The sequence below is a fragment of the Protomyctophum parallelum genome, assembly GCF_964188405.1.
Source record: "Protomyctophum parallelum genome assembly, chromosome: 10".
Lineage (NCBI taxonomy): Eukaryota > Metazoa > Chordata > Actinopteri > Myctophiformes > Myctophidae > Protomyctophum > Protomyctophum parallelum.
In genome coordinates, this window is record NC_139704.1 from 13,706,748 (window position 1) to 13,721,169 (window position 14,422).

The 14,422-nt window shown below is 42.7% G+C and overlaps 4 protein-coding genes across 9 annotated transcripts; 3 read left to right on the forward strand and 1 right to left on the reverse strand.

The window, feature by feature from the left end:
* Positions 1 to 8,414, reverse strand: LOC310866149 (sphingomyelin synthase-related protein 1-like). Of its 4 annotated transcripts, none has more exons than XM_083775570.1 (7): positions 8,229 to 8,414; positions 7,441 to 7,631; positions 2,865 to 3,491; positions 2,541 to 2,636; positions 2,150 to 2,267; positions 1,814 to 1,964; positions 1 to 1,638 (listed from the first exon to the last, which is right to left on the reverse strand). In XM_083775570.1, the coding sequence occupies exons 3-7, from the start codon at positions 3,485 to 3,487 to the stop codon at positions 1,334 to 1,336; spliced, it is 1,293 nt and encodes a 430-aa protein (XP_083631696.1). In that variant the 5' UTR covers positions 3,488 to 3,491; positions 7,441 to 7,631; positions 8,229 to 8,414; the 3' UTR covers positions 1 to 1,333. The 4 variants fall into 4 exon arrangements, with proteins under 4 accessions (XP_083631696.1, XP_083631698.1, XP_083631699.1 ...); XM_083775572.1 differs by lacking the exons at positions 7,441 to 7,631; positions 8,229 to 8,414 and adding exons at positions 3,989 to 4,232; positions 5,792 to 5,895; XM_083775573.1 differs by lacking the exon at positions 7,441 to 7,631.
* LOC310866150 (dual specificity protein phosphatase 13A-like) lies at positions 6,402 to 7,829 on the forward strand. The gene is made up of 3 exons (XM_083775574.1): positions 6,402 to 6,643; positions 7,157 to 7,371; positions 7,468 to 7,829. The coding sequence occupies exons 1-3, from the start codon at positions 6,447 to 6,449 to the stop codon at positions 7,692 to 7,694; spliced, it is 639 nt and encodes a 212-aa protein (XP_083631700.1). The 5' UTR covers positions 6,402 to 6,446; the 3' UTR covers positions 7,695 to 7,829.
* Positions 8,415 to 8,684: 270 nt separating the features above from the next.
* Positions 8,685 to 10,242, forward strand: LOC310866303 (dual specificity protein phosphatase 13A-like). The gene is made up of 3 exons (XM_083775888.1): positions 8,685 to 8,850; positions 9,109 to 9,326; positions 9,483 to 10,242. The coding sequence occupies exons 1-3, from the start codon at positions 8,726 to 8,728 to the stop codon at positions 9,692 to 9,694; spliced, it is 555 nt and encodes a 184-aa protein (XP_083632014.1). The 5' UTR covers positions 8,685 to 8,725; the 3' UTR covers positions 9,695 to 10,242.
* Positions 10,243 to 11,828: 1,586 nt separating this feature from the next.
* Positions 11,829 to 14,156, forward strand: LOC310865354 (dual specificity phosphatase 29-like). Of its 3 annotated transcripts, none has more exons than XM_083774426.1 (4): positions 11,829 to 12,018; positions 12,350 to 12,574; positions 12,787 to 13,014; positions 13,719 to 14,156. In XM_083774426.1, the coding sequence occupies exons 2-4, from the start codon at positions 12,396 to 12,398 to the stop codon at positions 13,819 to 13,821; spliced, it is 510 nt and encodes a 169-aa protein (XP_083630552.1). In that variant the 5' UTR covers positions 11,829 to 12,018; positions 12,350 to 12,395; the 3' UTR covers positions 13,822 to 14,156. The 3 variants fall into 3 exon arrangements, with proteins under 3 accessions (XP_083630552.1, XP_083630550.1, XP_083630551.1); XM_083774424.1 differs by having other exon boundaries at positions 11,869 to 12,018; positions 12,787 to 13,010; XM_083774425.1 differs by having other exon boundaries at positions 11,881 to 12,018; positions 12,353 to 12,574; positions 12,787 to 13,010.
* The last annotated feature ends 266 nt before the right edge of the window (positions 14,157 to 14,422 follow it).

Below are 14,422 nucleotides of genomic sequence, written 5' to 3' on the forward strand. Positions count from 1 at the left end.
AAAGGCAAATAATCCATACAAAAAGTATTAACAAAATAAAATAACTTTCAGTAGACTGGGATGCTATAGAGTAGGAACAATGAGATAAGATACCCCTGAAAAGCCATGATCCAAATGTTTGGTTTGTTAATGAGGTTATTAGTGATGCAAGTATTAAGAAAGCTCATGATTGAAAAATGAAATCTAAACCTAAATGGATACTTAACTCTTGTATTCCATGGCAATGTATGGACCACAATGGAAACAAGCCTCTGGCTTTTTGTGTCATCCATTTGGCGTGTTCAATAAGGTATTCAATACATTAATTCTGTTTCTTATCATGGTACCCATGGTCTACAGACAATATTAAAACAAATAAGTATGAAGTTTAAGTCGCAAAATACAAAATCATAAAAACATGGAAGTGAAATTCCATGATAAATAAATTATGAAAATAAAAATAATACAGTTAATTGGCAAAATAGAACATATCCTGGATTTTCTGTCTTTCCTTCTTTTTTCGAATGATATTGATCTGGTCAAATAAAACACTTTCAGTATTTCATAAATAAATGGAAAATAAATGGTAAATCTAGCATCAATATAGCGCTTTACATAGATTTATGCATTCCATTCACCCATTCATACACTGATGGCGGAGGAAACCATGTAAGTCACCAACCTGCACATCAGGAGCAATTAGGGGTTCAGCGTCTTGCTCAAGGACACTTCCACACTAACTCTGGGGGAGCCCGGGATTGAACATATGCATCCAGCCACTCTACCAGTGACTCTACCCCCTGAACCACTGCCGCCCCATACATAAAATTCAAGTATGTCTGGTGAAAACAGTTCTACAGTGAACACCCAAATGCAAAAAAATAACCAAACCCCACCCCTCAACTGTTTCATAGCAAAGAAGACCGTGGCAACAACTCCAAAACATGTCAACTATTTAACTATGGTGTAGCCTTTCCATTTCTTGAAAATATAATTCATACAATTGACAACCCCACATTATTAAACCCCACGCTATGTCACCACAGTGGGCCATACAATAAATTAATAAAGTGAATAAAGTAATTAAAAGGCAGGTGTGACTGACTTGTCTCTCTGAAATACAGAAAGAAGTTATTGTCCTCTAATAAACCTCACACAACGCAGGATAAGATTAGTGTAAACACCATCTGTTCATAAATAATATAAAAATACTAGCAACCATTCTCAACAAAGGACCACTTTGCTGTGAGTGTGAATCAATTTCAGGCTACAGAAATTTATATTATAATTACAATATCCTCTATATTATAATTATGACATAATATGATCTCTATGAGTCTTTCAATGTGACATGTCAGCCAATCAAAGTCTTCATGAATGCAGGTCTACTGAAGGGCCAATGGTACTGGTTGGGTACTGGTCCGTTGACATTGCACTCAAAGAAAGAGAACATGGGGAACCATATGCGTGCTCGTCGGCTGTGCTGGTAGGCGCGAGTGTTGGCCAAGGTGTGGTAGTAGAGGAAAAGACGTGTGGTGATGTAGAAGGCTATGAACACGTCAATGGAATAGTGCTCATGAGCCGCCAGGATGAAAAAGATCCCAAACAAGTTCAACACCCAGGAGATGGTGTGGATCAGATTCCAGCTCCGTGGTGTGTCTGTGGGACACAACGATAACAGTAAGCAGCGGTGAAATCCGATATTTCATCCGTTTATTTTCCGGAGAGAAACACTGTCTCACGATTAAGTATAAATTAGGCTGAAGAGTCTTATACCATATGCAAATTACAAAAGAAACAACTTTTTCAAAACACACAAGTCATTAGGACTCACACTCGGTGACAAAGAAGTTCAGCATGGTGATGACAACGGTGTGTCCACTGAACATGTAGTCCCCACAGGTATGAACCCCTGTCAGGGTCATCCCAAAGCCACTCCAGATCGCCAGCGCCCTCTGGAGCTTTCCCCACATATCATCATACGTCTATGGAACAAACACACACCACATGCTGTAACATTTTCATAACACGTTATAATCGCTGATTCAAAGATAACAAGCATACAGTAAAATAATCATTTATTACCAGTGTGTGCGTGTGTTTGTGCGTGTGCGAGCGCTTGTGCATGCGTGAATGCGTTTGTTTGTGTGTGTTGTGCCTGCCTGCCTACCTTACTGGCACACTGTAGATGTTGACCTGGTACAGAGAGGGACGTGACGAACATGGTGAAACTACGGAGAAGAAATACTGTTCCCATCAAAGAACACAGACGTCTAAACAGAATGGATCTGAGAGAGAGAGAGAGAAATACACTTAAATGAGTAATATTAAAAGCAAATTTGTCTGATTGAAATAAAATAAACATTTGTATTTTATTTTATGTTATGTTTAAGTACAGTTGGAATAAACAGAGAATTCATTGTGAATGCATTAAGAAATCTGTGTAAACAATGGAACTACACAAATTCTAGTAAGTAGTAGTATGTCCAATAATATTGATGATATGTTGTTTGGCTTGTAATGCCTACAGTATTCGTAATTACAATGCAGTGGTGAGTTACCTATGTTTATGAAGCAGCAGGATCAAAATAAATATGTAACACAGGATCAGACCACAGGCCTCAGCCATCGCGAAGGCACAGGGGATTCTAGGAACACTGAAAAACAACAGTATCAGCATGTAGATTAGATATCACCTTGACTTGAACACTGATGTCAAGCAAGCAGTCTTGGCTTGCTTGATTATTGCTCGACATGGGGGGGGGGGGGGGTTGAATCTTCAATCCAACATTTACCTCACTGCTATAAAAATGAACAACGCCACCCAACGGCATGAAGGAAGGAAACACAAACGGGGTACCATACATTTTATACTGTAACTGTACCTGTCCAGAAATATGTCCGGCAGTGGCGGGTATGTCCTCATGTCAGGCACGCGTTCGTGCACGAGGACCATGACGAACGATGTGAATCCAAACACAAGCATAACATAGACGGAGCTCATGGCCGTCTTCCACAGCTCTGGGTCCAGACGGCCTGCCAGGTGCTGCCTACACCTCCCATTGGAGTGTGTGTGACAGGGCGCGTCACCCGACGCATAACTGTATCTGTCAATATTCCTCAGGCGAAGCTCAGTTCCATTACACAAGTGCTCACCCCCGTTACACCTCCTGTCGGCCCCGTTACGCCCACATTCAGTGCCTGCTGACGCCACCGAGGCCCCAACTGGCAAGCCGTCTGTGGAGCCGAGACCAAGCTCCTCCACCTGGGCCTGGTTTTGGCTCTGGAGCCGCCTAAGGGCTAAGGCCAGCCTCTTGATGTCGCCCAGCACGCTGAGACCCAGCGGGGGGCCGCGTAAGTCTGCTTCAGTCAGCGACAAAAGGCTGGTGCCGTCCAGACGGTGCGTTGTACACAGCAGCACTACATACTCCCCGAAGCCTTCTTCCCTCAGCCATCGGGCCACTTGCTCACAGCTCCAGGTGCTCACCATCACCTCCGGTGAATCCATACCCCTGCACATTAGAAGAGAGGCAGAAGATATACAGACTGTAAGACCCAAAGCAGAGACAGAGAATAGATTCAGCAACATCGCACACAACTCAATTCACACTGACCCACCCATACTGTTCTCACACAGTCTCTGTGAGAGGTAATCTGCTGTTACTGAGTAGACGGTGACTAACACAGCTTGTTAGCAACTTAGCATACAGTACTTATACCAGTTTGACCTACAGTAATGGTGTGTAAGCTATTTGGTGACGGTGTCATTATTTACAGCAACAGCTCAGTTAACTGTACAGTAGGCATGTAAGTACTGGGACCACATCTATAAAAATGTTTTTTAAAACAGTTTATAAAGTCTGCCAGAACTTGCCAGAACTTCTCCAAATTAGATGTAAAAAACTGTGCTGTATAATTCAAACTATGTATTACATCTAGACTATACATTTCTGGTTTGGTGATCATTGCAGTCTATACAAATAAATACAAACATAGATATAAAACTGACCAAATTAGCTGTTCCGCAGATCTTCAGTCAGTAATCCAGCACAGTCAATAATTCCAGTCCCTGGCTGGGTGGAGGTGAAGTGATACAGTATGTTCCACTCAAACAGCAGGACTTCTCTACTGATGAGACAATCTGCCCTGCTCTTTTACTGTACTGACCTGCTGATAAGCAAGGGTTCACCACAGCTCCAAAGTCTGCCAGGATAAGCAAGCACTCACAGCTTGCCCACAGCTCAATGTGAACACTGCAGTGCCCAGGTAATTTTATAATTTAGGCATTTAGCAGACACACTTTATCCATATCGACTTCACAGTACAGTAAGCAAGGTATATTGATAAGAACAGAATATTACTAAAATTACTCCACAGTCAATTATCTTCTTGACAATGAGTGACCCGTGGGACATTGTTTAGGCTTTTAAATTGCCATTTCTTTACAAATTCCTAGAAGTTCCTTTATGACATGATAAGTGATGGTTCAGATAATTATAGGCTGACAGATTCACTGCATGCCTGGTGTTATATATCAGGCATGCAGTATTGAGTAAATACGTTTAGAACAGCAGCAGTAAATGTTGTATGGTGTAGCAACTAGCCCAAGTGAATCAATCTGTTAAATCTTTATTAACAAATCCTAACTCAACTAATTGACCTCAGAGGAGTTGTTCTGTTCTGTTCTCCCTCATATACACTAGCCAATTCCTTCAAATGGCTAGTGTATGGCTAGTGTATTGTGGTTGCGAGCCAACCTCGCAACCACATTAACAGCATGTAGCCTAGTCTCTAGGAGTCTAGCGTGTCCGTCTAGCCATGTCAGCGTCTCTGTGAGGCTTACAGTAGTGAGTCACATAAGACGGTGACACAGCTGTGTGACACAGCTCTCTCCCGCATGCGCGCACGTGTGTGTGTGTGAGAGAGAGAGAGAGAGAGAGAGAGAGAGAGAGAGAGAGAGAGAGAGAGAGAGAGAGAGAGAGAGAGAGAGAGAGACATGAGAGAAAGAGAGAGAGAGAGAGAGAGAGTAATGCTCAATGCTCAGATTACATTGTGTGACTTGTCCTCATACGTTCCAATATGACAATGACACGTACAAGGAGGATATTCATTTAGGGATATGAAATAACATAAACCATAACCAAGGCTGTTCAAAACCATTCATTCATTACTCCTAGCCATATAGCCATGTGATATTACATATATATTTCATATATCTATATAGATCTATCAGAGGGTGTGTTCTGGCTGTGTATATGTAAATCATGTAACAAACATGTACTGTATATAATATCAAAGGCATTCTACTAGGCTACATTGCTCCCTAGCTGTACTCACTCACTATAATAGTGGTTATCCCCCCTACATAGTGGACTGAATATGTATAACTTATACTAGTACAATTCAGTTAGTACTTACAGTAAGTACTATATAGGCCTAGTGATCTAATCACTGAATTGAGCAGGAAGCTATGGGCCTTCTTGGGTTTAATTTAAATCCTCTTAGCAGACCTTGTATTGAACTGTACTTTCCTGTGCTTTTTTTTCTCCAAACTGTTTATAAAGTATTCAATCAATCAATCAATCAAAAAGAATGATTGAGTGATTTCAGACAGTCCAAAGACTAAACTACAACTAAATCTAAATCTAAAAAATACATGTTGTTTTTCTACACAAACTACTGTACGAGGATGCTCACCCCCGTTTACACCACATCTGTCACCTCACAAACTCGACAGTAATTAAGCCATTCGCCAAAAAACACATTTGACAACATCTAAAAGCCACAGCCTAGTTTCTGTAAAACGCCTTACCAAGAGACTAGTGCCACTCCGAGGACTCAGGACTGTGCTTGTGTTGTCTGTTTAGGTGGACTAACTTGTTTAAAGCAACAAGTGGCTCACAACTGAAGTATTTCATTGCCAACATGCTTCTGACAACTTGGCAACAACATGCCAAACAGGAAGAGACATATGGTGGTCAGTAAAACAACCGTTCAAAGAATGCCTGGGAAAACAGCGCCTCCACGTGCATGGGAGTATGGTTGCACCATTAGATTGCACCATTTGCATGTGTCCACTCCAAATCTGCTGGTAACTTGACCTTTGTCTACAACACAACAGCCTAGCCGTTATATTGCATAATTTGCATGTGTCCAAGTCCAAAACAGAGGTGTGTTGTGGAATGTAGTAGCTTCTTAATTTGCTATCTCATACAGGCGACAGCTTTCCTATTGATGTTTTGAGTTACGAGGAAATATCTGGTACCCGAGTCCTCTCCTGCTGCCTGACACGACCTGCAACACCTGTCTTTGACAGTCAGAGACTGTGAGTCTGTTGCTGCAACAGCTGAAATGTTGTTGTGTTTTACTTTTCACAGAACCCAGTGCGGTTTTTGTGTTGTGTGATTTAGTTTTAAGGCAAAAGAAAACCTTCCCTTTGTATATTATTAAGGCTACTCGCTACTTTGATGATGGACTCTGCAATGAGCGACGTGTCAGAAGTGAGAAAGGAGATGAAAGGCGAGTCAGGAGGGAAGGTGAAGAGTGAGAAGGAGTGTATGTGGAAGAGCCCATGTCTAATGGAACTGGAGCAGGTCTTACATTCAGCACAATCCTCCTGTCGCCATGGAGACGAAGTGTGGCCGAACTTGTATCTAGGAGACATGTGAGTGTCCCGCATTGTAATAGACTGTGAGTGTGTTGTCTGAATTGTTATCTCCGCCAGGCAGAAATCCGGCATAGAGATTTTGTTTTCATCCCCTGTGTGTGTGTGTGTGTGTGTGTGTGTGTGTGTGTGTGTGTGTGTGTGTGTGTGTGTGTGTGTGTGTGTGTGCGTGCGTGCGTGCGTGCGTGCGTGCGTGCGTGCGTGCGTGCGTGCGTGCGTGCGTGTGTGTCTGTGTTTTCGGCTAATCTGGAAAACTACTGGAACAATCAGCACCAAACATGTCGTGTACACTGGCTACGGAAGACATTCCCACATTTGTACACTTTGGCTGAAGTTTTGCAATTCCTTACACACACACCCACAGCGACCAACATATTAATGCACACAGACAAAAACACAGACACACATATTAAAGACCACTGTTAACTTTATCTACACATGATGTGCACAGGCCTGGCGAGTGCCCCTTTCTAGTTATTGATGCGATGATGTACTGTGTGTTATTTCTACCAGGTATATGTCTCATGACAAGTATGGCCTGTGGCAGTTGGGAATCACTCATGTTTTGAATGCAGCCCATGGTAAAATGTGCTGTAAAGGCAGCGATGACTTCTACGGGACAACAGTGACATACTACGGCGTTCCGGCCAATGACCTGCCAACATTTGACCTTTCACCTTTCTTCTACCCTGCTGCTGAATTCATTCACCAGGCTTTGACATCAGGAGGTACAACAAGGCATCACATACATTCTTACACTTTAACAACAACTGTACTGTATACTTTAATGTGCTCACTGTAAATGTAGCTGTTCTGTTTTCCAGGTAAGGTGCTGGTGCACTGCGCCGTGGGTGTGAGTCGGTCAGCTGCATTGGTCCTAGCGTACCTCATGATCCATCACCACCTCAGTCTTCTGAGCTCTGTACGGGCCGTACAGCAAAGACGCTGGGTTTTCCCTAACAGAGGCTTCCTTAAACAGCTTATTACCCTGGACCAAAAACAGAGGAACAGACACAAGGAGATGGACCCAGCCCAACACCCCTCTATTTGAACAATGAGGACCACGCCCGTCAGTATTGGGGAAGTTCACACGTACAGTATGGACATACAGACGGATGGACGGACGGACGGACGCTGTTCTAGACAGCTAACCCCTTTGGTGCCACGCCATAAAAGTGTAATGAGTCTGGAGACAAACTGTATAGTGATTAATATATGAAGTTTATATTATGATCCAGTGTGTAAACACACACATACTGTTACTCATAACAAGTGACATTATTATGTAATGTGTTACTTATATAATGCATATCCCCCCCCCCCCCCCCCAACACTGATTCTCACATGATAGATGGCAAAATAAATCATGCCTCCATACAGACAGAGCTCTTTTAATGCGCATGGTTTAAAGAGTGAGGAAGAATGATGAAAGGTTAAGCAGGTATAATTTACACCATACAAGATTGTGTGTAAAACCGGTAGTTACAGTTTCCAGTCACCAGTTGTACGGTACCACTGTCACCATTGTGAGCCTGTATCCGCACTGGCCAGCCAGGTCCCCTAGCTACTACTGTACTGTACGTACCACTATTCACAGAAAACTGTCCTGATATAATGATCCTCAGTGGTGACAGCTCAATCTTCACATGATGTCCTTGTCTTTGCAGCTTGGTCCTCGGCATCACTGAGTGAGCACGATCAATTTAATAGCAAAGAACATATAACTAGTGAGAGGGAACACACTGAGCCAGCAGCTAATTTTGGAGCTAACCAGGATCCTGAAATGGCCAGCTGCTCATATCTCTCACTGTCAGACTGCACGCACACACACACACACACACACACACACACACACACACACACACACACACACGCACACGCACACGCACACGCAACACACACACACACACACACACACACACACACACACACACACACACACACACACACACACACACACAACACACATCACACACACACACACACACACATGCGTATACACTGAGACAGACACGCTGAGTAACTCCAGTGTACACAGACAGTGGAGTAACAGTTACATTGGGAAGCACTGTCTCTCTGAAGATGTCTGGGAGAACTCAGCCACAGGACTTCGCGCTCATTAAAGAACTGGAGTATATCCTGGATTCCTGTAGACTGGAGCTCACGTCGGTCGACGAGGTCTGGCCCAACCTATACATAGGAAATGTGTGAGTCTCTCACCTGTTTACAAACCTCAAGGAATTATTACACTTACAGTCCCGTCCCCCCCCCTCCGACTTCTGGCAGGGTACAGGAAGTGTTGTACTTTTGGTACTTCTCACTTTTGAGGGCCTCTTCCATTGCCGTTTCATTCAAACTGTCTGTCTATATAGGCTGCATATTATTTAATTAATAATATTTAATTAAACTGTTTCATGTAGTTTGTAATGTTCCTCACTCACCCGTGTTTCTTGTCTGTTTCCCAGGGCCATAGCTCAGAACAGAAGTGCGTTACGTAAACTTGGCATCACTCATGTTCTGAATGCAGCGCATTCCAAACAAGGCAGCATTGGTGACCAGAGTTACTATGGGAACATGTGTGTCTACTGTGGCATTCCAGCAGAGGATTCAGACCAGTTTGACCTCAGTCAGTACTTCAAACCTGCAGCTGACTTCATACAGAAGGGCCTGAAGAGCAAAGACGGTATGCTATGATGTGTGCGTGTGCACTGTGCACACACATCTACATCAAGGCTTGTCGTGCCATCATGTCCGCTTCTGTTTCAATATTAAACAACGCAGTTTATTGATGACAATATGTTTACATCTACACCTTCTAATCCTTCAACCCTTTGTGCAGGAAAGGTGTTTGTGCACTGCATCATGGGAGTCAGTCGCTCTGCCACTTTGGTGCTAGCATTCTTGATGCTTCGGCAGCGCCTCTCTATCTCTGATGGCATCAAGCAAGTGACCCAAAAACGTGCCATCTACCCCAACAAAAGGTTCCTGTCGCTCCTCCTCACCCTTGACAGACAGCTGACACGCAGGAGGAGGCTGTGTCCTCTCCTCTGACATGTTCTGGTTTTACCCCCTGCACTCACGGACGGATTATAGACAGTGGGGCTGATGAGAATTACAACCATTAATGCATGGTCGGGCCCAGGGGCCATTAACCCTTCCTATATTCCAACTGTATATACTGTATATGACAGTAATTGTGCATTTGCATGCCTGCTATTTCAAAGACAAATATTGTACTTTGGGCCTTGAAAGCTAACTGGCCCAGGGGTCCCCATGAGTCATCTGCCTCCACTGTTTCTGCTAATGAATCCTTCCCCAAGGGTACATGTAATTAGTTATCTTGTCATCTTTTCTAAACTATACTTGAGATTATACTTCTGTACATAATATGATTAATGACAATTAGACAGACCAGGAAGATTTAAAGTATCTTTAAAATATATGTTTTGAATTTCCATTTCTGCCAAGCAGCTATAGCTGTCCAGCCTGTCCCTATAGACTAATCTATAATTAGATTTATAGAAGTATTTACATAATTGCCCCGTAGAGTTAAATAAGTGTGTGTGTGTGTGTGTGTGTGTGTGTGTGTGTGTGTGTGTGTGTGTGTGTGTGTGTGTGTGTGTATGTGTGTGTGTGTGTGTGTGTGTGTGTGTGTGTGTGTGTGTGTGTGTGTGTGTGTGTGTGTGTGTGTGTGTGTGTGTGTGTGTCTCTGTGTGTGCAGTGTGTGTGTGTGTGTGTGTGTGTGTGTGTGTGTGTGTGTGTGTGTGTGTGTGTGTGTGTGTGTGTGTGTGTGTGTGTGTGTGTGTGTGTGTGTGTGTGTGTGTGTGGTGGGAGGAACATGCGCTTTATTTTCTACTCATTTTCTGAGCTTCCGAATTACAGATTGTTAGGCAGAAGCATTTGAGAATTGCTCCCTGACCCATGGGCATATTTCACCACTAGAGATGGAAAGGCTTTTTCAAGTTTGTTGCAAGTGGACTTGCCTGAAATCTTACCACATACATCCTGATGCCTTCCCTGCTTGCACCCTAAAAACACCTCATGACACGACCTAACTATGTTCTAAAAGAGGACCCAAATGTTTTCTTTGCTATCCTGTGTTGTTGCAGATGATAAGAGCTTTTTCTGATAGTATGGTCTCATTCATTCATTCGTTCAACCAATCATTCATTCATTCATTTGTTCATTTATTCCTTCATTGTTGTAATATTGACTGAAACTGAGATGGGTTTTGTACAGTATGTCACCTCACCTGTTATAGGAAGAGGTCAAAGTTTATCTCTCAGGGTGTCTGGTGGCTCAGCCAGACCACATGCTCCCTGTGAGCTGGATGGGTCTCACATCTCACATGCGTATCTCTCCTCTCTCTGCCTTTCATTTCCTGCATGTTTCTCTAAACTGAACAATCTGAAAGGGAAAAAAAGCATGAACAAAAATCTTTGAACAGTTCCACTTTCAACGTGATCCATGCTGACAACAACCGACCAAAATAAACCAACCGAGTGAGCTGTCAACCCTTGATCTTAAAGATGTAAATTAAAGAGTCATAAATAGTTTTAAAAAGAGACAAAGACACCCTGCTCAGTCAGTGCACCTGTCTGCTCATCTGCTAACCCTAACACATGACTGTTGCAACGCTTGCAACTGTTACTGTAGGTAAAATGTTCCTAATGTTTCAACCGGATGACTACCACATGCAGTAATAATTACATCCGCAGGATGTTCAAAGTCACATTACAAGCTCAGCTCACTTTACTCAGGCTGAGTGAACAGTGTGTGCACACGTGTGTGTGTGTGTGTGTGTGTGTGTGTGTGTGTGTGTGTGTGTGTGTGTGTGTGTGTGTGGTGGGAGTGTGTCTGTGTGTGTGCATGTGTGTGTGTGTGTGTGTGTGTGTGTGTGTGTGTGTGTGCGCGCATGCATGTGTGTGTGTGTGTGTGTGTGTGCGCCTGCATGTGTGTGTGTGTGTGTGTGTGTGTGTGTGTGTGTGTGCGCGCATGCATGTGTGTGTGTGTGTGTGTGTGTACGCGCATGCATGTGTGTGTGTGTGTGTGTGTTTGTGTGTGTGTGTGTGTGTGTGTGTGTGCGCCTGCGTTGTTTTGTTATATGAGTTAGGTTTACAATGTGTGTTGAGTCTCTCTACTCACCTCAATGAATAGTGAGACGTTGTGGAGGTCAGGTCTCAGAAGGCTAAAAATACACACCTTAAACATAGCGCCTGAGAGTGCAGTCCCCTTTCCAGATCTGCATTTTACACAGCAAGTTCTACACACACACACAAACACACATGTAGGCCAACTCAGACGAGCACAGAAATCCTCTGTTTGCAAAACTGCTGATTAGAAAAGGATTAGTGCATCAATCATTGTGGGAAGAGGTGAGTTACACTCTATTTCTACTGCATTACATCAAAACCGTATCTATAACAGGGTTGTGCTGACAACACATTTTGCAGTTAATGAAGAGTCACGCTGCCAATGATTTGAACAAAGAGTTTAGTACAACTGAAACATGTCTATATACCGGTACGGACCATTCATGTCTGTCTATGACCAGCATGTTCTTGGTCCTGCTAGAGTTATTACCACACGTTTCCATGTTGAAAAATGGCCATACATTTTCAAGCATTTTTTTAAAATAGCAGAATGAAATTATTTGTGAAATTGTGTGACAATTAACCGTCAACTTAAATTTGTAATCATCTGAAGTAGAGCTGGTCGCTGGGTGGTGAAGGATAGGACATCAGAGGTGATCATGTCATCTTGTGTGGTGAAGTCCAGAGGTAGGAACCCGTACACCGCAGTGCAGGTGGACCCGGACAGCGACTACGCCACACCAGGAGCTCTAACCCTAGAGCAGATGTTCTGGGCTGGTTCTTTGCCTCAGTACACACATGTAAACGAGGTCTGGCCTAATATCTATATAGGGGATCAGTAAGTAAATATGCATATTGTACAGATTCTTAGACACAGACACACACACACACACACACACACACACACACACACACACACACACACACACGTTTTCATATTCAAACATTTGTGTACAATTCAAGTGTGTACAAATGGACCGTTACGCGTCCATTTGTACACTCATCTAATTGTACAGGTGATTTTACTACTGTATCTGTGTGTGACAACAGGAAAACTGCCCTGGAAGGTCCTGGTCTGAAGGATATGAGAATAACACACGTCCTGAATGCGGCCGAGGGGAAGTTTAATAACGTGATAACCGGTGCTGATTACTACAGTGATATGAACATCCAGTACTTGGGGCTAGAGGCTGATGACACGCCCTCCTTCAAAATCTCCCAGCACTTCTACACTGCAGCCCAGTTCATCAAAAATGCACTCAGTCACCAACAGAGTAGGTGCTTAAGTACTACTATACTAACAGCTTCAAGTGTTTCATAGATAGGTGTGGTATGTCTGATGATCATGAGACTGAAGAGGTCTCACAAATAATTCTGGTCAAACATGAGAAAATATGTTTTGGTGCCTGTCGTTGCCACATTTGCTACATACACCTCTGTGAATCTAATATGGACCCATGTGTTTTGACCATAGAAACAATAAATTGAATGTATAGCATTGACATTTCTACACATACCAAATGCTAGGTTTTTATGTTTCCTAAATTTGCACTTTGAACTTTTCTTTGCACTCTAGAGTCTAGACCATTTACCCAAATTATAAATGGCAAATAACAATTTGTTGACTACGGTTCATGCCATTTACTCTCATTTTGCGCTTTTCAAGTCGCTTTAAGAGCATCTGCTAAATACCTAAAAAACTGTCAATCCGTGGGTTCATAACAATTTCCCCACAAAGTGCAGTTGTGAATATTCTTTTACCCCGTTAAATCCGGGAAAGCATCCGTGTCATTTTAGTGTTGGCTATTCAAAAACAGCAGATCTACAAGCTCACAGTGCATCACTTTGTGACGCGTGAAAATTCTTGAATCATTTTGAATTACAAAATAGTTTGAGAACTACCGATTTAGAAGGCATTTGTAGAATCCGCCTCTGGTCTATAATGGGTTAAATCTATGGTTTTGTGCTGGTTTGTGTTCTAGACAAAGTTCTGGTACACTGTGTGATGGGTCGGAGCCGGTCAGCAACCTTGGTCCTGGCATACCTGATGATGGAACAAAGCATGACTGTGGTGGATGCTATTGAGCGTGTGTGTCAGCGCCGCTGTATCCTGCCCAACCATGGCTTCCTGAAACAACTCAGAACTCTGGACATAACGTTACAGGAGGAGAGGCTGAGACTAAAGAGAGAGACACAAGAACAGTAACACAGTGATAATATGAAAATGTTTACTTGTAACTTCATGGTTTGTTTTGTCTTAACTTATTTCGCTTATGTCTCTGTATTTATTCATATCGAGATGTTTTTTCCCACAAATGAAATTTCTTTCATATAATTCCCATTTAAATTAAACATTGTGAATGACCAATGACAACAGCAAATGTATAGAGATTGACATTTTGCATGTTGTTGTGTTAACACTGAAGTTTCAGTGTGTGCTATTATTTAAAGAATTTCTGAACAGAGATGAATGCAGAGTAGAATGTAAAACAATCACTTTATTTGTGGTAACTTGTATTGAGGAAAATTATGGCTCAGCTTTTCTTTTTTTTATTACATGCAAGGCATGTTGTACAGTTCTCTCAGCAATGATGAACATAATTATATTTGAACCATTTTTATTCAGTCAGTTTTAGGCAGCAGAAAAACAAGTGTACTTAAGGGCAACTTAAAGGCATTCACTGGC